Genomic DNA, 25,059 nt, shown 5'->3' with positions numbered 1-25,059 from the left:
CAACTTTCCTTTTTCAATCCAGCTTTGAATTGTGTCCCGGAACACAACACAATTATTGGTTGCATGCTTATTAGAATTATGATATTTGCAGTATATCTTTCCTTTTAATTCATCGGCCTTAGGGATAGTATGCCCCGGCCGAAGCTTGATGATTTTTGCTGCCAATAATTGATCGAAAATTGCGTCAGCTTTGGTGATATCAAAAGTGTATACTTTTGATGACTTAGCCGTTTCCTCGGCGGTCAAACGTGTTTTGGCGTCTTTGGTATTTACTTGTGCCAAAGCCTTGCAAACATAGGGTTTGTCTATTATTATCTCGGCTGCATCCACGCTAGCGTACTGAGGGTCTTCACTTTCGGCCGATGCATAGCTCACCGTGGGGTTCTTATACAACGTCCCCCGGGATGGTTACTTTGATATCTTCTCTTCTCGGAGCAGATACTCATATTGTTCGACGTGTTGAGCAAGTTCGTACATATCTCGAATATTTGCCCCCAGAAACTTCTTTTTGTATTCCACGTCTAATCCGTTGAGGGCGATCCTGACGAATTCTACTTCGGGGAGTGGCACTCGGCACCAATTCCTGGCCGATTTAAACCTTGTTAGGTATTCCATTGGAGATTCATCAGATGCTTGAGCCATCCTGGCCAAGGAGGATACGGACATCTCCATCCCTGGCCGATAAAATTGTTCATGGAACTTTTCGACCAACTCTTCCCAACTCTGCACGGAGTTGGGTGGAAGATTAATGTACCAGGCGAAAGCTGAGCCTGTCAGTGAAAAGTTAAACAGTCGTAGTTTGTAAAAATCACTATTGACGTCCCCACACTGCACTGTGAACCGAGCCACATGTTCTAGTGAGGATAATGATGATTCCCCGGCGAAGAGGCTGAAATCGGGGATCTTAAATCCTCGTGGGTATTCAAACATTTCCACATAAGCCGGGTACGGGTGAATGAATTTTGGAAACTTCGGCCCTTTTTTTAGGGCCGAATCAATCATTCTCTGGACTTCGGTCACGTTTATGGAGGCGACTTCTTCTCCCTGGCTTGGTCCCTCGGCTCTATTCCCTGGTCCTCTTCTTTCTAAGGGGACTGGTTGTGGCCGAGCGGACCCTCTCTCGGCTGGTATGGGCACATTCGTCGGGAGCTGCCGCGGTTGGCCGACCTGGCCATCTTCGAAAGCTTTACTGACTAGTAGTTCAAGCATTCTGGTCTGTGTATCGCTATTACTACGTATTGCGTCTAGCAAATCATTCATCTTCTGACCAATCGACTGCTCGACCTGACGATATTGTTCATCCAGTCGTCTCCGAAGGAATGTCCTAGTTGGTGGATCGGAACCTTCTCCACCATCGTCATCACAATCTTCTACAATCCCTTCCATGAACATTCCAGCTGTTTGATTCGGGACTGTGGGGTTGTAAGGTTGTCCGCCGAGACAGACTTCACTCTCCCGGCGTGTTATACTAGTGGCCTCGGGCGGCGCAATTATGATCGGATTTTTTGTAGAATGCAAATCCTGCCCAAGGCCTTGCACTGGCAAGTCAGTTGTTGACTTTCCCATGGTTGTTTTCTGCTTCGTAGACCGTGTCTCAATGGTCATGAACTCCGAAGGTTTAGCACAATGGTCCCACTGGGCGTGCCAAAATGTTGGCCCTAAAAATTACAAAACCTACGTGGCGCGCAAGTCGAGTAACTAATAAGCTAACTACGTCCTTCGGTCGAATGCGGGGCGTGCCAACTCGTCGGCCGAGCCTGGCCGAGGAGTAAAATCTGTTGATGTAGCTTTGAGCGCGTTGCTGACTTCTTTAACTTGCGATTGCGACCGAGGAAGGAACACTCTCGGTCTCTGGGTTCTACAGCCTGAAGACAAGGCTGCTACTTCTGCGGAGTTCACAAATCGTCCGAGCCCGATTCGGTCACTGTGATTATATTCGTGAGAGTATAAGCACGTCGAATCGAGACCAAGGTGTATGGGCACAGGTACTCGAACGTGATATATGTCTTGATGGTAAACGTAGTTCGGCCGTCGGAATGCCGAACCCTGAAACTCACCTGTGAGTATCCAATCATAAAACCACTCGGCAACCAGTACGCCGAGCAATGTAATTCGTAACACCTGACTATGCCGAGAAAGCTTAGTAAGGTGACCTCTGCCAACAAAGGTTCGAAAACCTTCCTCGACCGAGACTTGGATAGATAATCGGTCGGCCTCGACGCAGTGCTGTTTATCCAAACTGAAGATGCTTCTTGGTCGGCTGATTCTGCGGCAGCAGTGCTGTTTATCCAAACTGAAGGTGCTCGCCGGTTGCTTCCACAGTGCTGTTTATCCAAACTGAAGGTGTGTCGGTAGGAAAAAGAAAAGGAAAAATCTCAAGGTGATTGAGAGGTTTTGCGCAGGGCAATTGTATGCTGAGTTGAAGGTCCCTCTCCGTTTGCATGATTTCTTGTATTTATAGTGCCCCATTCCTTGAATCCGACTCCGATTTGGATTGGGAGTCCTTGTCCCACTTCGCCTCTTCCTCGAACAAACCTACTCCCACTGGGATTCTGAATTTTCCTTCTTTTCGGGACTTCATTCCTTGCTGGTCGAGAATCCTAGTTGTACCAGGACTTCCTCGACCTTTCTATTTATCTGGACTTTTTAGGATTTGGCTGACCCTGCCAGCTGGCCCGGGCCTTATTATTCGGCCCATATTATTTGTCATCACCTTGGGCCGAGCGCATCCTGCTGCTCGGCCCAGCAATAATATTTTAGGCCCAAACATATGTATATTCTCATCTCTACCTAGCACGAGCCCTTTTGGGAGCTCACTAGCTTCGGGTTCCGTAGGAACTCCGAAGTTAAGCGAGAAGGGGGCTAGAGCAATTCCATGATGGGTGACCCACTAGGAAGTTGCTCGTGAGTTCCCAAAAACAAAACCATGAGGGAATGGTAAGCCCAAATCGGACAATATCGTGCTACAGTGGAGTCGAGCTAGGGAAGTGGTTCCGCTCGGGCGGGGATGTGACACCAGGTCGGTTGGCCTAATATCTCTTTAGTCCATCACGTCTTCCCCTTTTTAATTTTTTTTTCTTCTAATAAAACAAATTTTAGATTTATGTTTTTTTTTGACAAATTTGCCCTTGTGTGTTTTCATGTATCAAATTTGATCAGTTCTAATTTTTTTTGTTTAAGGGGCTTTTCAATCCATTTTTTTTTTTTTTGTGAAGCCTTAAGACACCAAAGTGTGCTTCTACCTTTCTAATTAGATAAATATAAACTATAAACATATATTAATCCTAACTCATTATTTCACCCGTCCTCACCATTTAGACTAATCTTTAAGGCTTCGAAGCCCTACCTTTAATACTTAAGTTCCATCATCCTTAAGAGCTAAAGTGCGATCCATATGAAGCAATAAATGTCTTTCCCTAGTACAATCTAGTACTATTTGATAGTTAATTTGATTTTCGTTCTAATTTTGAATAAATATATAAAAGAAAATATACGCATAATAGAGAATGAATAAAAGAAGAGTAGATAATCGAAGAAATGTGGAAAAGTATATATGGAATTGTATATAGCATGAAAATTAAAACTACTGTTCTAAAAATTATCGCTTAGGCGCTAGGACCTGCCTAACTGCCTATGCGTTAAGCTTTAGTTTGCCGCTCGACTAGTAGTCAGCGTTTTTAGTCCATCACATCTTCCCCCTTTTTAATTTTTTTTCTTTTTTTTTTACTTCTAATAAAACGGATTTTTAGATTTATATTTTTTTTTACAAAATTGCCCTTGCGTGTTTTTATGTATCAAATTTGGTCAGTTCTAATTTTTTTTTTGTTTAAGGGGCTTTCCAATCTCCTTTTTTTTATTTTTTTTTGTGAAGCCTTGAGACACCAAAGTGTGCTTCTAACCTTCTAATTAGAGAAATATAAAACGAATTTCAGATTTATGTTTTTTGTTTTTACAAAATTGCCCTTGCGTGTTTTCATGCATCAAATTTGGTCATTTCTAATTTTTTTTGTTTAAGGGGCTTTTCAATCCAATATATTTTTTTTTGTGAAGCCTTGAGACACCAAAGTATGCTTCTGGCCTTCTAATTAGAGAAATATAAACTATAAACATAAATTTAAACTATAAACATATATTAATCCTAACTCATTATTTCACTCGTCCTCACCATTTAGACTAATCTTTAAGGCTTCGAAACCCTACCTTTAATACTTAAGTTCCATCATCCTTAAGAGCTAAAGTGCGATCCATATGAAGCAATAAATGTCTTTCCCTAGTACAATCCAGTACTATTTGATAGTTAATTTGTTTTTCGTTCTAATTTTGAATAAAAATATAAAGGAAAATATACACGGAATAGAGAATGAATAAAAGAAGAGTTGATCAGAGAAATGTGGAAAAGTATATATGGAATTGTATACAGCATGAAAATTAAAATCACTGTTCTAAAAATCCTCGCCTAGACACTAGGCCCTGCCTAATTGCCTATGCGCTAGACTCCAGTCCACTGCCCAACTAGTAATTAGCGTCTTTTAAAACCTTATTAAAACCAAAGAATGAAAAACAATCATAAGTCATTTCCATTATCAATTTTTGTTTTATACATTATCCTTACACCATGTTTCTTTATTCATCTTGTGTCCCATATACATCCCTTCTGTCGATTAATGAATCTGAATCAATATCATCAAGAAATTTTCTTTCATATGGAGAATTATACAATCATCAAGAAAGTAATCTTCTATCTTGTTTCGAAGTTTAGTTTTAATAATATTTATTGATGAAAAAGCTATGATGCCCACATGATGGTAAACGATTACTTCGTAGCCACTTTTTTTCTAAAGACTCGTCATACAAGAAAGACATCACAAGAAATTAAGCTGCGCATTCAAATGGAAAACGAAAAAAATTACATCTGCATTACATAATGGGAGAACATTTTACTGCAAAAATTTTACCAAAACCGTGACTGTCCGAAAGGAACAAAGTTTTCAATATTGTATATTCTGACTATGCAGCAACTCTACCACAGCAGACACAACTGCCTTTCCCTCGCTGGAGATGTCCAATCCTGGGTTGTCAATCTTCCTGTTCAAAAGCTTGTCGAGTTCACCACGCAGTTTCTGCAAAAAGCCATAACGAAAGACAAATATTCAGAACATTGTTTTCACTATCCAAATAAAATAGTGTAGGAGCAACTGCCGTCCTCTAGAAGTGATGGATTTAACATAAGATCTCGAGAGGCATTACCCGAATCAATTCTAGAACACTCTTTGATGCGGAGAAATGAAGGTAACCTCCGAGCATCTCAATGCCCTCCCCGGTCTTGCTAGGGATAAGACTACCACCAAATAGAAGTAGAGCATAATCTGATAAATTTGTAGAGTCTCGGATGTAAATGCTGGTTGTCTTCACTTTTTCACTATAAACCATGTAAGGGAGAGGGAATAAATGAACCCCAGCATTGACTGATGCAGGATGGATATCAACTTTACCAACTTCTTTAGTATAGAATGCTGTCCGCTTTCCTCTTCTTTTACACTGAACGACATTCGGATAGAGCCCAGCACACAGGACCGCACACACCATCTCCAAGTCATGGCTGTATTGATTGTAAGCCTGCATGCACGCACATGTTATATTTAGTTATTGCACATCATCCAAGTGAACTAGATGCTGAAAACTGAAAATCAATTTTAAACTTTTCAATTTTTATGTAAAATTTGTTCCATATTGTCTTATATTAGGAAAAAAAAAGCAGCAAATAAACAGAACATAAAACGATTAACAAACAAGCCCTTAAAGGAGCTTACATTAGCACCCCTGGATTTGTCAAGAAAGCCAATATTTGATAATAGATCAAGAAACTGGATCCTCATATCTTCCATCATCTGCAATGTTACAGGGGATAAAAAGTTCTCCCAGCAGAACGACTTTCCTGCTCCCGCTCCATTTTGTTTTGCCTCTTTCCATCCTTCAAAAGCTTTCACAAGAGCTATGTGATCGCTGCAAGAAAATAAATAAACAGATACAATAATATAGAGAACAAGCTCAACCTTGTAACACTCAGCAATATGCCTCAGTTTAATGAGCTGTACCTGAAAGAATCACCCGCAAAGGACCTCTTTGCAGCATCAGCATCCTCTTTCTTATTTATTGGTAGTATAAATGGGTCACGATGAGCAAGAGCAGCTGCAATTGTTAAAGCAGGATTGAGGCATTGAAATATAGAACCCATTAAAAGCATCTTCCCAATGTTTGGATCCAATGGTAGCGTGCAAAGATGGCGACCTGTTACGTAAGATATTTGGTCAACTACCTGAGCACATATTCAGTAGAGACATAAGTTGCATAAAGTGATACATACCAAGCGGGGTAAGCTCCTCTGTGTCATCTAAAGCTCCAATGGTTTTGAGAAGTTCAATTGCATTTTGAACTGCAAGAGAATCTGGTGGCTGAAGTGCCTTTGCCAAAAATGACCCAACAGCTCCAAGTTGCAAACTTTTGATGTGGAGGCATAGCTCTTGCAACGGCGTCCGGAGGATTTCAGGTAATTGATATTGGAGCATTGCATCATGGATCATTTTCGGATATAGTCTGTAACAAACTCCAGGTTGCACACGGCCAGCACGCCCTCGCCTCTGAAATCATTGCACCAAAGCAATAAAATTAATGCTCATTTTGCCAAACAAAAAATGGTTCCGGCTTGGTCTCAGCAAGTCCAAAATACAGGCAAAGCCTCATATTCTCTTACTTCTGAAATCATTGCACCAAAGCAATAAAATTAATGCTCATTTTGCCAAACAAAAAATGGTTCCGGCTTGGTCTCAGCGAGTCCAAAATACAGGCAAAGCCTCATATTCTCTTACTTCTGCTAGTAAATTATACCTGATGTGCTGAAGCCTTTGAAATCCATGATGGTAATAGACAAGCCAACTTGTTTAAAGCATCATAACTGGTTTCCTTTGCCTTTCCGCAGTCTATGACATACACAACATCATCTATGGTGATACTACTCTCAGCTATGTTTGTTGCCAGCACAATTTTTCTGAAAACATAAATACAAGGAAATTTAATATTTGGAAAACAGGTGAAGTAAACAAGATTAAGGAGGTCTTAATAAAATATAAAAATATGGATCATGCAGGGTAATTTTGATTACCAACAAGTTAGCTCACAACAAAAGCACATATTTCATTTTCAATCAGTTCAAACAATTGATTCAACTGAAGAAGACACTAAGCATAATGATTTTTAATCGTATAGACAAGAGCATATGGTCCAAAGGACATGGAGATAAAACATGAAATATAGAAGATAAGATCAAATGATGAATCTCAATGCCTAAACAGAATAGAACTTCAAATTCTTTCAACACTACATGCTTGCCTTTTATTAGGGGGAGGACGATCAAATATCTCTCGTTGATTGACGGTAGGCATTGACCCATGCAGGGGAAGAACCATATATTTTGTGGGATCTCCAAGGAATCTATTTCCCTTAATTTTGTCAAGTAACTTTGATATGTCATCCCAGCCCGTAAGGAATACAAGAATTGCTCCATCTCTCTCATTGCGACATATATGTTCAATTGTCGCCTCCACCTACAAAAGTTATGATGATTTGAATGCAAATTTGTTTTATCCATTTTTAATAAAGGACGAGAATTCATTTTCTACATAGAAAAACTTCCTTCAGCATGACAGCATATGCTCATTAAAGATGAGATGCAACACATTCTTCAAAGCAATGCTGGCGCTAAAGTAAGTGATTTACCAGCCCCAAATCAAGCTGTGAACCAGACCAAGCTTCAAGAGACTTTCTTGTAGCTGTGCTGTAATTTTTGAACTGAACATCAATATCGGCATCCTGCATGTCCAAAGCATTATCCTCATAAATACTTAACACAAACAATATAGGAAATGCTCAAGCTAAAAATTATAAACACAGACATTCTTTTGATTATAAGTCTATGCCATCAAATATTTTAATGAACCAAGAGCTGTATCATTTCTCTAAACATGTACAAGTATTAAAATTGTGTACTAGAAGATAATTAGGTAGATTTCAACGAGGACATTGAGAATAATAAGGGAATGCTGGATTGCCTCAAATAATTCAGTTAAAGGATCTTTCTTGGAATCTTGCTGTCTCCTTCTCCTGGAATTCCCCCCCTCAAAGTTGTCAAACTCTGACTTGACAGCGTAACGAGTTTTCTCCAGAATATCTTCTAGAAATAACTCTGCCACAGGAAAAGTTAATCCCTGCCATTTGTCAACAACAATAACATTTAAACATGTATGTTAAATTTGAACTCAAAAGATTCAAGTAGATCAAAAGAAAAAGAAGAAAATTATACTGGTATATGTATTGTTGGGGAATTTCCAAAGTATCTGGAGAACAAGTCAGCATTGATGGTAGCACTCATTAGAATTAATCGTAGATCTGGACGCCGAGGAAGAAGGTCACGCAAGATTATGAGTAAAAAGTCCTCATTCATGCCTCTTTCATGAATTTCATCAACCAGCAAGTGGCTCACGCCCGTTAATTCTGGGTCTTGAACCTGTAGTTCAACATCAAATACAAGAGAGTTGTCACGGATAGTATAAATTAAATGGATTAGAAAGATTCAATGTATAATGGTGCCATTGGAATACAAGCATATTACCATCAATGATATAGCACTGATTTAAAGAGTATATTAAGGTAACTTAGAATGTATTAAATGTTACAAAATTGTTACCACTACCAATATCATTAGAACTAATTTAAAAACTCGAAAAATATTCCCTAGATGATAGCTTTTACAGAAAATAAACGGGAGGAGGTTTCTAAAACATGGACTAACAAATGTTCCAACACTCACCATTGTTTTGCGAAGTATAATTATACACTTTAACATTACTTTTCTGAGTGCTAGGATGCACAAAATTATAACTCGTGAATAAACAAAAACAACTTGTTTTCCCAGGGGAGATCTAAACAATTATTTATCTCAAGGTCTCAGAACAAACTTAAACCTAAGGATTGAATCAAGCTACACATCAAGCAACATCCAAGTCAAGAAGTTAAAAAAAAAAAAAAAAATATTAATACGTTGTTGAAGGCTAGCTAGGGAAGAAAACAAGGACTAACCAGGATACCAGTCTAAACCAATTGTTGGAAACATAACAGAGAAAACATATTACCAACTGTCGAAGTAACACTCCAGTAGTGCAAAATAACAGTCGTGTTTGAGCAGAGCGCTTTGATTCAAGACGGATCTGATAACCAACAGTTTCACCAAGATTCTCTCCCCTTTCAGAGGATATACGAGCTGCAACAGATACAGCAGAAATACGACGAGGTTGTGTGCATATTATGTTGCAGTCAGCACCATGCAGACGTGAGATCTCATTTTCTAGAATAAATTGTGGAAGCTGTGTTGTTTTTCCGCAACCTGTCTCCCCAGAGACTACCAAGACCTGGATTGTAAACAAATTTAAGAAGTGTAAGCAAATTAGTGGAATCTTGGATAAAAGGATCAGTTATATGGTAAACAGTTAACAGAACCTCTATTCCTGAACAGATTTGTAAAAAGTATCTAGTCATCAGATCAATATGGACCACTAGATCAAGATCAACTAAAATGATGAACAACTAGTCGATACTGTTGATATATTCCACCTTCATCCTTTATTCTTCCTAGCAAACACCTAAGAAATACTTTTCAAATTTTGACCTAAATAAATTTGTATCTTTATGCCAAATTATCGTGTAAGGTTGACAAGTGAAACCTAAAATTTACAAAAAGTAAGCTGTACACACATCTGGGGATTCATTGCAAAATTGCAAAATGCCTCGTGAGCCATACCAAGCTATCTCGAAATGGTGTTGTATATTTACAAATACACTGACCAATGAATTTCATCTGATACAACTTACAGAGTGTCCCAATTAGGTTCTCTCTCTCTCTCTCTCTCTCTCTCTCTCTCTCTCTCTCTCTCTGTGCAGAAGATGTTCAAACCATTTTTTTTCCATTTAGACTATAATAAACATCGTAAATAGCAATTCATACAAGAGTTTGCATAGGTTCTGGATAAAAAGGACAATTTTAAATGAAAGTGGGCAAAATATTGCACCTGATTTTCTGAAACAGCTTTCAGAAACTCGGACTTCATTTTGAAAGCAGGAAGCTTTTCTCGAAATGATTGCATTGCTTTTAAACTATTGCTCACCTGCTCATAAGTAACCAATAGCACCGATAAATCTCCCAACAAAACCCATTAAACGAAACAAGAAGTATGATATGCATGTATGTACCTTCATTTTTTCCTGTTTCTCCTTAAGTTGAAGGCTGAGTTTCTCTTTCTCATTAACATTATCAGGCTCTAACTGGGCGACAGGTTTACTCGTAATTACGCTAGCTGAAGTTTGTCTGTTTCCCTGCCCTGACCCAGAAGGCCCATTGACAGATATTTCCCCCTGTGACGGTGAGCTGTGCAAAAGACTCCCAACTCTATTGGCAGTCTCTGTAGACATTTTAATCTGTACAAAACACAGAAATGAATACTCCGGCACAAATTTGAAGCATTGTACCAAATATCATTAAGTAATGTCGTACCTCTTTCTGTGTGGAACCATGGCGCTCATCAAGATCTGCCCGGTAGTCCGGCAATGGAACTTTGCTGACCACCAAAGCCTTCCCTTTATTGTATGCATGGCTTTCTTTCCCCAAGCATAAAAAAACATGCAAAAAATGATATTGTAAGACTAATAAGCAGCTTTGCTTTTACCCAAAATATAAATAAGAGGGCTATGCATTGCACACCAAATGTACGAAATAATGTCTTAGTGAGGGTACTTACAAGTAAAGCCCCAGTTGATAAGCCATGTCATATAGAATTTGCTGATCATTCCGGCTAAAATTACGCTTAATTACCATCTCCTGCTCCGCTCCATTCTTCATCTGCTCCATCTTTCCCCACCATTCCGTCTCATCAAGCACTTCCATCTGCCAAGCATATCATATTCATTACATCTACAGGCTGTTCGTTATCCACTAGAATCCAACTTTTTTGTTTCCGAAACCAACGAGTCAAGGTGATTTAGCTACATTCATCATTTTCGAAAACCATAAATTCGTTTCAAATAGAATACCAAACAACCCATATCAAGAACTTCTATCTGCTATCCATATCATATCCATTATCATTAGGGCCTGTTTGGTACCCATATTACATCCAATTTTTGTTTGTTTTCGAAACCAATGAGTTAAGTGTGTACCAAACAACTCCTTAATTTACCACAGATACTCTAAACTCTTCAAATTTCAATTAACCAAAGCAAAACACATAATCTAACCCACTGCCTACCTGGACGGCCTGCTGCCTCAGTCGCTCTGCGCGCCATACCGGGTCCCACCAACGCTGTTCTCCGCCGCGGCCGCCTCCACCTCCACCTCCACGACCGCCTCCACCTCTGCCGCCGCCACCGCGACCGCGGCGGCCTCCGCCAGAGTTAGGGCCGCCTCGGCGACCGCCTTGGAAGTTGGTGCGTCCGGACATGGCGAGTGTCGAGATCCCAGGGCGAAACGCGAAGATTTTGGGCGCGGCGAGGAGGTGTCGGGGAAGCGGGCAGCTTGTTGTTGCGCCAAGGAGGAAGCGCACTGACATTTATAACGAACACACGGACCGCACTTCCCACTTCAGATATGTTTGTGCGCGCTGCTGAGAACGGGCACGCGTCCAAGTGATGTAATTGGGCTTCCCACCGACAAACCCGATAAGCCCAAATAATTACCCGACCCGAATACCGGACAACAAACGAAAACGAAAACAAAAACGAAGTCGTAGAAGCTCTTCTCTGAGTTCTCTACGCAGATTTCATTCGCCAGAATCGCTCGTTCTCTGATCTTCCATTGACGCCCGGGATCTGAGAGAGCCCAGCCCCCGCCTGGCTCACCCGACCCGCATCAACCCGGTGATTGACTCAGTCCCGTCTTTTACTCCGAGTCGCCGTCGCCAATTTCACCGCGCATTTCCAGAGAAATGGTTGATCCGGCGAATACGCCACTTGGCAGAATGTTATTGGAGGAGATCACTCCCGTCGTCATGGTCCTCCGTACGCCCCTCGTCGAAGAAGCTTGCCTCAAGAACGGCCTCACCTTCGTTCAAATGCTCAAGCCCTTCTGTGTCTTCAACAACATCGACGGTGAACGCCACGCGCTCATTTCTCACTTCTCTACTAATTTATGCACCTATTTATGTGTGTGTTAGGGTTTTCTGATGGTGGAATTTGGGTGGAAATTGAGATTTTTGTGTTTCGGTTTCGGTTCAGTGCCGGTGCGGACTGCGAGTGATCAACCCTACAGGCTTCAGAAGTTCGGGTTGCGGTTGTTTTATGAGTCGGATATTCGGCAACCAAACTTAGAGGTAATTTTTCGATTGTGCTGTTTTGTTGCTGTGAAAATGTGGGAATTAAAAAAATTGGAGTAAGTTGAACTCAAGTTTTCTTGGCTGCTAATTTGACTAGTTGATATTGGTAGGCTACTAGGCTGGCACATATAAACATTTGACTTGATTTTTGAAAGCACGGACATTAACCGAGAGATGGGAAGGGGAAAAGGGAAAAAGGACTATACTTGTTAGATATTGAGTAGACAGAGTAAGCATTAAGAAGAAACTTAAGCTCAAGTTGAAACAATTACAAGTCCAACTTGTTAAATGTTAAATGTTCCTCGTTGGCTGGTTCAAACTCTTATGTACACTGTGCTGCTTTCCATCGTGGTATGTTTCTCAGTGAAGCAAAGGGAGAAAAAAATGAGAAGAAGTATCGTGTTGAAGTTTAGGTGGGTTTTGGCCCTTTTGGGTTTGAATATTATGTCTGTTTTGTATATGTAGTTTTATAGTTAAGGTTAATATTCTCTCGGATTCTCAACCGTCTGAGCCTGAGATATATTGTTTAACTTCACCTAGGTAGCAAAAGAGAGGTTGAAACAAGTCATAACCCAGGCTGCGGAGAAAGATCTTTCTGAATTGTGCTCGGACCTGCCTCAAATTGATAATGCATTATCCAGTAAGTATTATTCCTCGTATAGATCCGTGGTCAACATTCTGCTCTCAAGGGAGTTGTGCTGTGGCTAACTATTTTCTGTTATTCTTAATTTTAGATTTTGTGAAATTGATTGAGCAATTATCTTTCATAGGCTATTCTGTGCACCTGTGTTGTACAATTGAAATTGAAATGAATGCTTATTTTTACCCAGATCTGCATTTTTAACATTGATTATGGCTTTCCCTTGCAGTATCGGAATCTGAAGTTCAACCATCATGGTTTCAGTTTTTCAATAAAGAGCTTGTGCATACGGTGTCTTTTTCAGACCATGAAGCTTTTGATCATCCTGTGGCATGTAAGATGTTGAAACTTATAAAGTACCTTTGAAACTTATAAAGTACCTATCTTTTGCCTATCTAGTTACAATTTAATGACAAAGCTCAAAAAGTCTGGTCCACGCTATCAGTCACAGAATCGTAGTTCTCAAAATGCTATTTTTTCTTTTTGTGGTATTAATTGGTGGTCTGATGTAACTATCTTGTTTGATTTTACTTGCAGGTCTCGTTGTAGTTTCTTCAAAGGATGATCAGCCCATCAACAGATTTGATGACCTCTTTAACTCGACCAAGTTGCCCTCCCTTCTTACTAATGGGGCAATGGACCCAAGGATTTTGAAGCATTATTTACTAGTGCATGATAATCAAGATGGACCTTTAGAGAAGTACGTACCTTTCTGGTCTTCGAATCATGTTAGAAAGTGAATGAAGAATCTGCATGGCCATAAAACTTTTATACCTGTTGGTCAGCAGTCTCAGAACTTAGCAAATTAATTTGTGTACACATTTGACTGAATTTAGTAAATATAGGGAGGTAAGGAACTAAGGGCTATTTTCATACCATCAAGGTACATGGAGTTGAAACAAGGTAAGCTAACATTGATAATCCAAATAGTCTTCTTAGTTCTCTTATAAACTATATTAGGATTATTGAGCTTCATAATCAAGGTGTTCAAGAGTGTTATGGTGGATATCAATGTTCAGATAAGGGTGTCCCTGATTTGGGTATGAGTTGCGAAGCTGGTGGGTGGCCTTGATTTATCTTGGGCACCCTTCGGGGTGTAATCCGTGCTTTCTGAAATTCGGGGATTATGAATTGTAAAATTCTGGGAATGTCCTTGTTTGCCTAGAGGATATAACTCATGCTCATGCAGTCAGTCTTAAGTACTATTCCTACTAATTTCATGTCTATATTTAGACTCCCAAAGAGCGAACAAAATCCTAGAGATTTTCTACAGGAAAGGATGAAGATTTGAAACTTTTTTTTTAATAATGATCAATTTCATTAACAAAAGAAGCAAACGGAGAGGGTGGTCTAACATACCAGCCCGAACACTCCTACCACAACAAAGACCACAAACCCAAGCAAACAAAAACAAACAACAGCCTAGAGCCAAAAACAGCCAGACTAGCAAATAGCTGCCTTCCAATCTAGACAAAGGAAGGAAACTGATATTCCAGTGTGAACTCATTAGAAACAGAAGACCATTAGACTGATAGAAACTGAAATTTATTTGCTCCCCCATAATCCTTGAAGATCCTTTTATTTCTCTGCATCCAAACAACCTAAACCACAGCATGAAACATACAGACAAACAATACCCGGCTTTGATGAGGAAAGACAATTCTTTGGTATTACCCAAGAGATACCTTCTCCCTGAACAACATCAGCCATAAACTCAATGTCACAGGACAATGAAAAAAGGTGGTCGGTTGATTCAGAGGCAGATTTGCTTAAGATGCACCATTGAGGTAGCAAAGTAAAATTGGGGGGATGGAATAGGAGTAGATCTTGGTAGAAGTTTGTCTTGGGAGTCTTCTTCCCTTATTAATAATCGGTGTCATTAAATCAGTATGCTGCTTTCTCTTCAGTTGCTTGTTTGCCTCTTCAGTTCCCTCTACATCTGTTTATTGGCTCTTGACTTTTAGGTGTTACATGAGTGTCGGAGAATTGTGAGTGTTCTTGATCTTCAGTTCCCTTTGCATCATATGGAGTTAAAAAGTGCTTGGTGTTTTTCATCTAAATCTTATTTTTTTTCTAATCCTTGCTAGATACTCTGGGGTGTACATCATAGTCCAAAAAAGAAGACCACCTCATTGGTGCCTTTTTTGCTTTATAGATGCAAATTGTATTAGTCATTGCTTCCTGCATTGTCCTTTTATCACTCATATTTGGGGGAAGTTTCTTTAGGTGTTTAGTATTGTGATGCGCTGTCAAGAGATTGCTACTCCTTATTCGGGGAGTATCATTTTGGAGTTACTTCAAATGAAAGCTTGAACTTTGTGGTTATGTCATGTTTGGAAATTTTGTGAACTCATTGGATGGAATGATAAGAAACAATAGAGTCCTATCTTATAAACATAAATAAAAAATCAGAGTGAGGTTTCTTGAGTTCCTCTCTAGATTTGGTGTTGGAAAGAGGGGAGAGGGGAGTATTATATTGATTGTGGGCTTTTTGTTGTTGGACATTTTGTTTCTCTTTCCTTCTACATGTTTCTTCTCTTATTTTCTTTTCAAACAATCTTGTAACTTTTCTGTTGGATGAGCTCTCTAAGAGAAATAGTAACTTTCGATAATCAAAGGTGACAACAATGGAAAATTGATATTGTTAAGTCTTATTATTTTTGCAGGGCAACTAAAATTTTAACTGAAATGAGGAGCACTTTTGGCTCTGACTGTCAATTACTATGCATTAATTCTTCTCAAGATGGTGTGGTTGAACATCAAGATTATCCCTGGGTGCTTTATGTAAGCTATTCTGAAGTACTCTGTTTTTACTTTGTTCTGCTTTGCTTTTCCGTAGGTAGATTGTCTGATGGTATTATTGTACAAATTAATTAGATGAATTATAGCTGAGCCTCTATGCTTGTGTGTGTTATTGACAGAAATTTGAAGATTTACCTAGTCAACCGCTTCGCTGCTTCCTTAATATTAACGATTTTAATGAGGTAAAGTACTTTTTGTTGCTCATTATCTAATTTTCTTATAATCCAATGCTATGTTGATAATTCAAATGTTTTGCTTACGTCAGAATTTTGACCATGATATCCAATTTGTACAAACTGGGACAGATAAGGGATCTTATGCAAGATTTATCAACTAAACACATTATTCCCTACATGGAGCAAAAAATACGTGCGCTTAATCAGCAGGTATGTAACTCGACAATATTACCTTTAGTTCTGTGTGTATTTTACTTTCTAGTGTACAATTGGTATATGTGTAATTAATTAGATTATGTCTGACTCTCTGGTTTTCAGGTTGCTGCAACAAGGAAAGGTTTTAGGAATCAAATAAAAAATCTATGGTGGAGAAAAGGAAAAGATGATGTGGTGGATTCTCCCAGTGGCCCTACGTATGCTGTACAATATATTTCATTTCATTATTATTTTGTTACTACGTGTTCTTTGTTATATCCTTTTATTCTACTAATGTGGAGTTTACATTCCTTGTTCTAGGTATACCTTTAACTCCATTGAATCCCAAATTAGAGTTTTGGGTGATTATGCCTTCATGCTACGTGATTATGAACTTGCATTGTCAAATTATCGCCTAATATCCACAGATTACAAGCTTGACAAAGCCTGGAAACGCTATGCTGGCGTACAGGTGGGTTTAATGGCTTTTGGATTGTAACTTTTTCCCTAATTTTATATATTTCTTTTTTGGATTTTGATTTTACCCCTCTGCTTATGTATCCCTACATTCGATTTCTCTCCCTTGGCTAAAAGGTCTTTATTTTGTTGTGAGGGTTTCATGGTGTAACAAATCTCACTTATTTCATTTGTTCTTGCAGGAAATGATGGGGCTTGCATATTTCATGTTAGACCAATCAAGAAAGGATGCAGAGTATTGCATGGAAAACGCATTTACTACCTATTTAGTATGTATATTTTTTAATTTTCCTGTTTCGTTTGAGATTAATATGTTTGCTAGCCAAAAGCCCTTGAGGAATAGGTATCACATGACCTTACCCAATGCCTGTCTCAATCTCAGGGATATGAGCTTTAGCTAAGATCATGTAGATACTAGTGAACCAAATTGTAGGTCTGTAGTCGATGACTTGAACAAATGGAGTTTTAGGAATCAAGCATATTTTAATAGCATTAGTGTTCATCACAAGCTCACTCTTAATACTCAAAATATTTTGTTAGATGATTAGTCTCTAGTCAGTAGTCACAGCCCAACAATCCTGGGAAGCTGTCATGTAAAACCCACCAAACCAAAGGGATCTATCCTTCCACAGGCAAACAAAACTTTTCAAGTTTCATCTTCCGTTAAAGGCGTTGCAACCAATTTGCTGTCTCCTCATCAGTTTCATGCCCATCCAACCCATCCACCTAAAATCCAACTCCGACGTCCTACAATTCCATTTTTGCTCTCAATAGATTCTCAGGTTTGCATTTACAGGGATTGTTCTGCATTTTTTCTGGAACTTGACTGGCTAAATTGGCAAATTTTCTAGCCTGTTGACTTACATTATAATATCCACTTGCAGCTCCCCCATATCTTTCCTGTTCTTCTTTCTGGTTGATCCTCCCTAATTTCATTTTATTGGTATCCAAGCAGAAAGTTGCACCATCTAGCCAGCAAAATGCAACTAGGTGTGGTCTTTGGTGGGTGGAGATGTTGAAGGCAAGATATCAGTATAAAGAGGCTGCAACTGTTTACTTCCGTGTTTGTACTGAGGTTATGCTCATTTTTCAATTTCATATGTTACGGGAACCTTTTTTCTACTCCTGGGCCAGTTCTTTTTTTGGAGCTGCTACAGTCTGCTATAATGCTTGAGCAAGCGTCTTACTGCTAGCTTTTCTCTATAATCAGTTAGGAGGTCTTGTTTTCTCATTCCTGACTAATTCTTTGATAGGAGCCGCTACATTCCGCTGTAATGCTTGAGCAAGCTTCTTATTGTTACTTGCTGTCTAGACCGCCTATGTTGCACAAATATGGATTTCATCTTGTTCTTTCTGGTGACCGTTACAAGAAATGTGATCAGGTAGCTATTCTTTAGTTTATTCAACTTAACTTGTTTAAATAAATGCTGCATCTTTTGAAAGATTTCTTGCCTTGTGTTCTTCAGGTCAAACATGCAATTCGCACATATAGAGGTGCCATGTCTGTGTATACAGGGACTACGTGGTGTCATATCAAAGACCATGTTCATTTCCATATTGGACAGTAAGTTTAGATGCAGCTTTATTTGGTATGTAGTTTTGCATGCCAACTTCTTGCGGACCAATCTATAGCATATTTCATACAATTTCTGTGATTCAGGTGGTATGCTCTTCTTGGGCTATATGATTTGGCTGTAAATCATGTGTTGGAGGTCCTGGCCTGTAGTCATCAGTCCAAGAAAACGCAGGAGTTATTCCTGAGAGATTTCCTTCAAATTGTTCAGGTCAGCACTAGTACTCTTTGTATTCTGTGCTTGATTGAGGAGAAGGAAAAAGTGTAAGGTCCTTAAAATAGTTTGTATTTGCTCTTTAGAAAGTAGGAAAAATTAACTTTCATTTCAGATCTCAAGGTATAATATGGTTTGGCTTGACCTTTTAAATTCATTAACCTGCATTCAGAATGAGTTTAATGCCATATTTTAAATTTTTTTGGTATTTTAAAACATTAAAACATGCATACACCACGTAGGGTGGACTAAAATGTTAGGTGATTCTACACCCCCAGAGTCTGTAAAGTTAAATATGATCCTGATAGGAAACAGAATAACTTCTCAGGCCCTGTAGACATCCACAGACCTGTTCAAATTGGAATGGAAGTTTTAGCAACTTCTGTAGCAAAAATTAGTAGACTTCTGTCCTATTTATCACTCTTTTATGGTTTGCGCTTTTTGCTTACGTTATGTTTCTTAGATTAAACAGATTAAATTTCTTAAAATATTTTAAGCAATTGAAATGAGATCAACATAGTCCTTCAACTAGGTTTTACTAAAAACTAACTGAGCTTTCCTCCTCGATTATATAGAAAGCAGGGAAAACATTTGAAGTATCAAAGCTTCAATTGCCAGAGATCAATATTTCATCTCTTAGGGTAATTTTTGAGGATCATCGGACTTATGTATCATCTGCAGCTGTAAGTTATATTTCCTTTCTATCTTATAAATGTTCTATTCAATGCTCCCCCTTTTCTCTCTATTTCCTTATTTTTCAATGATTTCTTCCATGTAATTTCATTATTTCTCTCCCATTTGATGAAGCTATTAGGAGGCTGGTGAGTTTACTTGTAGAATATGAGGATGATGTTCTTATTGTATATAAGGGTTGTACCTCCCTTATGAAAAATATATGGATGTTGCTGTTTCGGTACAGCAGTGGAACACAAATAGATGGAAATATGCCAGCTCTTGTAAACCTCTAGGGGCTTTGCATTGTTAATGCATATATTCCCAAGGTGCATAAAGTCTTTGAACGAGGTTACAAATTGTAGTGTAGGGATTGCCACAACGTACAACAAACAAAACTGCCTGAATAACTCTTTTGACATGCTTGGCTCTTTTAGTTTTCCTATGCTGCTGCTGGATTTCTGCTTTTGCAGAACCTTGTACAACATATCAATGAATGTATTGTGACACACACACACAACATGATTGGGAAAAATGAAGGTTTACAAATTGATTGTTTATTCTTATGGACACATATTCTGCTTTGTAGCCTTACTAAATTGTGGACTGAATTTTTGCGAACTTCAAGAAAAGAATCTTGAGAGTGTTGTATAGGAATTTCTAAATGTGGTACACGTAGTATGATGTACTAATGAGCATGAATTACTTATGAAAACTCACGTAATTTGTGCTTTGATCATAGGCGCAGAAAATGTGATCATACTTATTCCTTTCATCTATATGTGATGCTGATGAGAAGCCTTCCTTTCTCATGGACTTTCTTGAATGACTCTTTAAGGTTTTTAGACCATGGCTTGTAATTGCTAGTGTTGTGTTACAAACATTCCAGGCAAATGTCAAGGAAAGAATATGGGTCTCCTTAGAGGAGGAAATGATTCCAAATTTGTCTACTGCTAGAACTAATTGGTTGGAGTTACAATCAAAGCTTATCCCAAAGAAGTACAAAGATTCAAATGTTTGTGTTGCAGGAGGTATGAACACGAACAATATATAAAGTTGCATGATTTGTACTTTATATATTAAATTGCATCCTTCTAAGGATTAATGCACATTCTTCTTGCCATTGATATTGAAGAAAGAAGATGTTGTAGGGTTATTTTACGCTTTGTTGACATTTCTTGATATTTTGTTCTTTATTACCATATGCAGAAGCTGTCAGGGTTGATATCGAATTCAAAAACCCATTGCAAATCCCCCTCCTCCTGTCTAGTGTTTCCCTAATATGCGAGCTTTCTGCAGGCTCTGATGAAATGAAATCTGGTAACTACCCCCCAACACACACAAACACAATTTAACTCTTTAAGTTGATTATTGGCGAGCACATGTCACAATCATTGGGTGGATCGGTTTGTGATGATGCAGATGCAAGTAGCTCATTGACGGAGATTCAGGATGGGGAATCTACTAATTTAATTCATAGGTGTGTATATGATTGTTTATAATTACTTTCAGTATTTTTAAGGCATTGGTGAGGCATTCAGTGCAATGCGACCCTAAACTGCATTGGGCGATGACTTTCAGCATCTTATTGCATTACCGGGCATGAGCTATTTTGTTGCTGAATTGATAGTTTTTTTTTTTTTTTTTTTTTTTGAATACTTACTGGCCAAAGTTATCTTTTAATGACTCTGTAAGCTCTTAATCAAGACATCACTGAAAGTTTGAGGAGTTCGTAGAGAAATCTCATCTTCTCCTTTGGCAAGACTAGTATCAACCTGTAGTAATACTGTCTGTCATTGGTTTGGCTGACCGCATGCCTTTATATTGCACAACCAGTGGATTCTTTACTTATTTTATTTTAATATGAACCAGAACCAGTTGGGTTTGTAAAATGAGTTTTGGCTTTGCCAAGTTTGGGCCTTATAGTGGGGCTTGTGGGCTTCCGTATTTCATGATTTTAATGGATATTAGGCTGTCCCATGGACTACTTAATAAGTCAGTGTATTTGGGGCTTAAACCATGACCAGTGATATTTCTTGTTGTAGAGCTTTGTGTCCCAAAGGCTTACTCATAAATGCTTTGATAATTAAGCTTTGGCTTTGAAAACATTCATTACTTGTCTATATCAATATCCCTATTTCGGTTCTTATCATGTTTGCACCTGCTAAGGTGGATTTGTTTGCTTGACTTTTGCAGGGATGTGAACTTTGAGAGTTCTTTATTTTCTTTGTCTGGTGTTGATTTTTCATTAGCTGGAGGTGAAAAAATTGTGGTGAGTACTTCATTTGTGTTGTTAAAGTATTGCAGAATGAAGTGTTTTAGGATCCTCCATAAATGTAAAGTAATTAAGACCCTTTTCTCACATTTTTTCCTTTTGCAAAATTTTAAAATCACTGAGTACTATATATCTTTTGGTGTTTCTTAGTCTATGGAGTGAATTAATTTGCATCTACATGATCTGTGCAAATGATAGAAAGTCGCTTGTGATTGAAACTAATAAAACTGGTTAGTTATACTACTAAAATTTAATATATGTTTTTATAATTCTCATTCTTAACTTGATTTGTAACTTTGTACTAAGAATAAAATAGAGCTGAGTTTTTAGCTAATATGATGCATGACTTCAATCACTGTCTTTTCTTCCTTTTTTTCTCAGTCCTTTACATTTTTATTTTTTCCTGTGTACTTCCTGTGCACATTGTGCCAACTTCAATTGTTTATTTATTTTGAAGACATTTTGAGATCTATTTTACATGTCTGGTTATTCTTTCTGCTTGAAAAATATAGTTAAATTGATTTCCCATAACACATTTTATAAACCATCTTTTTTACAAATTCATTATTATACTTCTCGAATTCTACTTATTGTCAGTTCCCGTTCCCTTCAGGTGCAACTAATGGTTACTCCTAGAATAGAAGGCATTTTACAGATTGTTGGTGTAAAGTGGAAGTTGTCAGGTTCTGTTGTTGGCTTCCATAAATTTGACACTAACCCCATGAAGAAGATAAGCAGAAAGCGAATACAGAAGGCTAAGCATCCTCATAGTGATAATTTAAAGTTTGTAGTTGTTAAGGTGTTTGCTCCCACCTCCTATTCTTTCCACCTTCAGAATTCTGCAATGACTATGTTCGGGCATCCATTTCTTCTGACTATCTTCTTTCCTATGTCAGAGTGTACCCAAGCTTGAGGGTGTCATTCATCCACCACCTAAAAGGGCATATGCGGGAGATTTACGGCATCTTGTGTTGGAGTTAAAGAACAAATCTGAATTTGCTGTGAAGGTATGCTCAGTTGGACTCTTATGTTCTAAATCTATAATCAGCTAGTTGGTTTATCTGTGTTGTTTTTGTGAAATTTTTGTTTGCTCTTCATTGTTTAGGACGTAGTCTAGGTAGTTGTCTTGAAATTTCTTTGATCACTTTGCCATGCAGGATTGTTGTACTAGATGCCATTGCATGAGCTAATGATTATACACCTTTATGTTAGGCAGAGGCTTACCATATTCTTACAATCTGTTTAATGTGCTTACATGTTATGGCCTGATATTCTTGCAGAATCTGAAAATAAAGATTAGTCATCCTAGATTCTTAAATCTTGGAAAGCGAGAAAGTTTGAACACCGAGTTTCCTGCTTGCTTAGAAAAGACAAATTCTGATCAGTCTGCTGAACATGCTAACCCTAATGACATTTCTCAGGCACTGTTTCTAGAGGTCAGCATCCAATTTCTCCCGGTTTGTAATGAAGCTATAAATTTCCAGTTTCTGGTCTTAGTGTTTTATGTTGATCTCTTTCTATACTTTAGGACACAATTATTCAAGGGGAAACACCATTATTGTGGCCTCTTTGGTTTCGGGCAGCTGCTCCTGGGAACATTTCCTTGTACATAACTATATATTATGAGATGGGCGATACTTCAAGCAGCATGAGATATCGCACTTTACGCATGCATTACAATTTGCAGGTGTGTGTATCAATGTCAATTATGAAAGTTTCTTGATTTGATTCACTTTTCTAAGAAATATTTCATGGTTTTTTTTTTATTTTTAATTTTATGATTATAAATCAATGCAATCTTTTGAAATAGATGCTTATCTTCAAATATATTGATTAAGATATATCAATGATGAACATTTATTTTAATAGGTACTGCCGTCATTGGATGTGTCATTCCTTATTAGTCCCTGTCCATCAAGATTGCAAGAGTTTCTTGTGCGCATGGATGTTGTCAACAAGACAAGCTCTGAAAGTTTTGAAATTCAACAGTTGTCATCTGTTGGGAACCAATGGGAAATCTCATTACTTCAACCTGTTGATGACATCATTCCTTCACAATCTTTGACCGCTCATCAAGCATTGTCATGTTTCTTCATGCTCAAGGTTCGTGAAGAAGCCGAAACTGTGGTCCCATCTTTTTTTACAGAATTTCATCCCCCCCATCCCCTTTCTCTATTCCCCTCCCCTCTCCTCGTTTCTTTCTAATGAATGAAATTAATTTTGGATTCAGAATCATGGCAAGTCATCAACTTCTGAAGATGAGAAATCTTCCCATTCCCGACTTCGGGGAACTGATTTGAGATTCAGTAATGGACCACTTTTTGATATAGCTAGCTCTCCCCTGGCAGATTTCCACCATTCTGAAAGACTGCACCAGGAAATTTTACATAAGGTTGATATATTCTTGCTATATCATTTCTACAATCTTTTTTTGTGTTCATGACACCGTTTGGCTTTGGTTTGACTCATAAATCACCATGTCTTGAAGGGGAACTAAAGTGTGCATCAGAACATGTACAAGTCATGACGCATTAGCTTACGCTTTTGTGCACTGTGGCTGCTTCTCAGCATTATTTTCACACTGACCCTTTTCTTTTTGTATGGATTAGGGAGACACTAATCCAGTTGACTTCATATTGATTTCCCGGCCTTTGAAGAATGACATTAATCCTGAAGTTTCCGAGCCACCGCATCTTTATTCTCATCATGCATGTCACTGCAGGCAAGTTTTGTTTTAATATGGATTTTTGCTCTCTTTACCTAACTTTGTAGTTTCTTGTTTTAATTTATGTTACGCTGACATCTATTATGGTGGTTAATCTACAGTACTGCAAGGCCAAGTCCTATATCATGGCTAGTGGACGGACCTCGAACCTTGTATCATAACTTCTCTGCTTCCTTTTGTGAAATAAATCTTAGCATGACAATCTACAACTCATCAGATGTCGTTTCATCTGTACGCATAAACACCTCAGACTCCAGTGCTAGTGATCATTCAGGCGATGCAACTCCAGTTCAACCTGCCACGTCTTCTGGCAACCAAGATGGATGGCATGACCTCTCACTAGCGACTGACATCAAAGTGACTTCCGATGCCCTTGGATCCCAGGTCAGTAAGTCAATTGCCGTGGAGAGCGTCTCCCCATTTATTTGGTCCGGGTCAAGCTCAACTAGAGTCCAACTTGATCCTATGTCAAGAACTGAAATTCCTCTTCAAGTTTGTGTATTCTCTCCCGGGACACATGACCTGTCGAACTATGTTTTGCATTGGAACCTTTTACTTTCTAACGATCAAGAAAATCGGGATAGGTATTCTGGGACATGCCAGGGATATCCATATTACCTTACCGTACTCCAGTCAGATTGAAATTTTTCTTTCATTTTTACCTCCTCCATAACGATGGGTGTACTATGTTTTGTATCTTCGGCCTGTAAATTATAATGTTCGCGATGTCTCTCTTTTGTTTTCGATTTTTTATTTTAGCACAGCAGGAACTATGAAAGGGTTAGGAAAGTTAGGAGATGAAATCAAATTGTTTTTCCATTTTGTTCTCTGAATAATTAGAGCAGTGAATGTTAGTTGGTGTACTCCGAAATTGTTATACATGGATGAATGTACCCT

The 25,059-nt window shown here is 38.5% G+C and overlaps 2 protein-coding genes across 4 annotated transcripts; one reads left to right on the top strand and one right to left on the bottom strand.

Moving 5' to 3' along the window:
• Positions 1–4,803: 4,803 nt before the first annotated feature.
• Positions 4,804–11,686, bottom strand: LOC137746208 (DExH-box ATP-dependent RNA helicase DExH1). Of its 2 annotated transcripts, XM_068486285.1 has the most exons (16): positions 11,352–11,686; positions 10,845–10,990; positions 10,601–10,700; positions 10,300–10,524; positions 10,119–10,214; positions 9,186–9,461; positions 8,357–8,560; positions 8,106–8,261; positions 7,774–7,866; positions 7,387–7,601; positions 6,886–7,045; positions 6,365–6,638; positions 6,096–6,288; positions 5,811–6,003; positions 5,248–5,616; positions 4,804–5,120 (listed from the first exon to the last, which is right to left on the bottom strand). In XM_068486285.1, the coding sequence occupies exons 1-16, from the start codon at positions 11,649–11,651 to the stop codon at positions 4,989–4,991; spliced, it is 3,132 nt and encodes a 1,043-aa protein (XP_068342386.1). In that variant the 5' UTR covers positions 11,652–11,686; the 3' UTR covers positions 4,804–4,988. The 2 variants fall into 2 exon arrangements, with proteins under 2 accessions (XP_068342386.1, XP_068342387.1); XM_068486286.1 differs by lacking the exon at positions 11,352–11,686 and having other exon boundaries at positions 10,601–10,704; positions 10,845–10,974.
• Positions 11,687–11,820: 134 nt separating this feature from the next.
• Positions 11,821–25,025, top strand: LOC137746207 (uncharacterized). 2 transcript variants are annotated; one of them, XM_068486283.1, is made up of 28 exons: positions 11,821–12,189; positions 12,316–12,410; positions 12,954–13,053; positions 13,283–13,387; positions 13,591–13,753; positions 15,720–15,837; positions 15,975–16,037; positions 16,161–16,241; positions 16,350–16,444; positions 16,548–16,698; positions 16,886–16,972; positions 17,659–17,778; positions 17,957–18,085; positions 18,170–18,267; positions 18,364–18,487; positions 19,066–19,173; positions 20,052–20,193; positions 20,372–20,482; positions 20,585–20,642; positions 21,359–21,434; positions 22,051–22,236; positions 22,334–22,444; positions 22,718–22,873; positions 22,966–23,124; positions 23,307–23,540; positions 23,668–23,829; positions 24,047–24,159; positions 24,264–25,025. In XM_068486283.1, exons 1-28 carry the CDS (start codon positions 12,027–12,029, stop codon positions 24,802–24,804), a joined length of 3,849 nt encoding a protein of 1,282 aa, XP_068342384.1. In that variant the 5' UTR covers positions 11,821–12,026; the 3' UTR covers positions 24,805–25,025. The 2 variants fall into 2 exon arrangements, with proteins under 2 accessions (XP_068342384.1, XP_068342385.1); XM_068486284.1 differs by lacking the exons at positions 11,821–12,189; positions 12,316–12,410; positions 12,954–13,053; positions 13,283–13,387 and having other exon boundaries at positions 13,614–13,753; positions 16,121–16,241.
• Positions 25,026–25,059: the final 34 nt, after the last annotated feature.

This window comes from Pyrus communis, chromosome 9 (genome assembly GCF_963583255.1).
Source record: "Pyrus communis chromosome 9, drPyrComm1.1, whole genome shotgun sequence".
Classification (NCBI taxonomy): domain Eukaryota; kingdom Viridiplantae; phylum Streptophyta; class Magnoliopsida; order Rosales; family Rosaceae; genus Pyrus; species Pyrus communis.
Note: the sequence above shows the minus strand (reverse complement) of the source record. Positions and strands in the feature narration are given on the sequence as shown.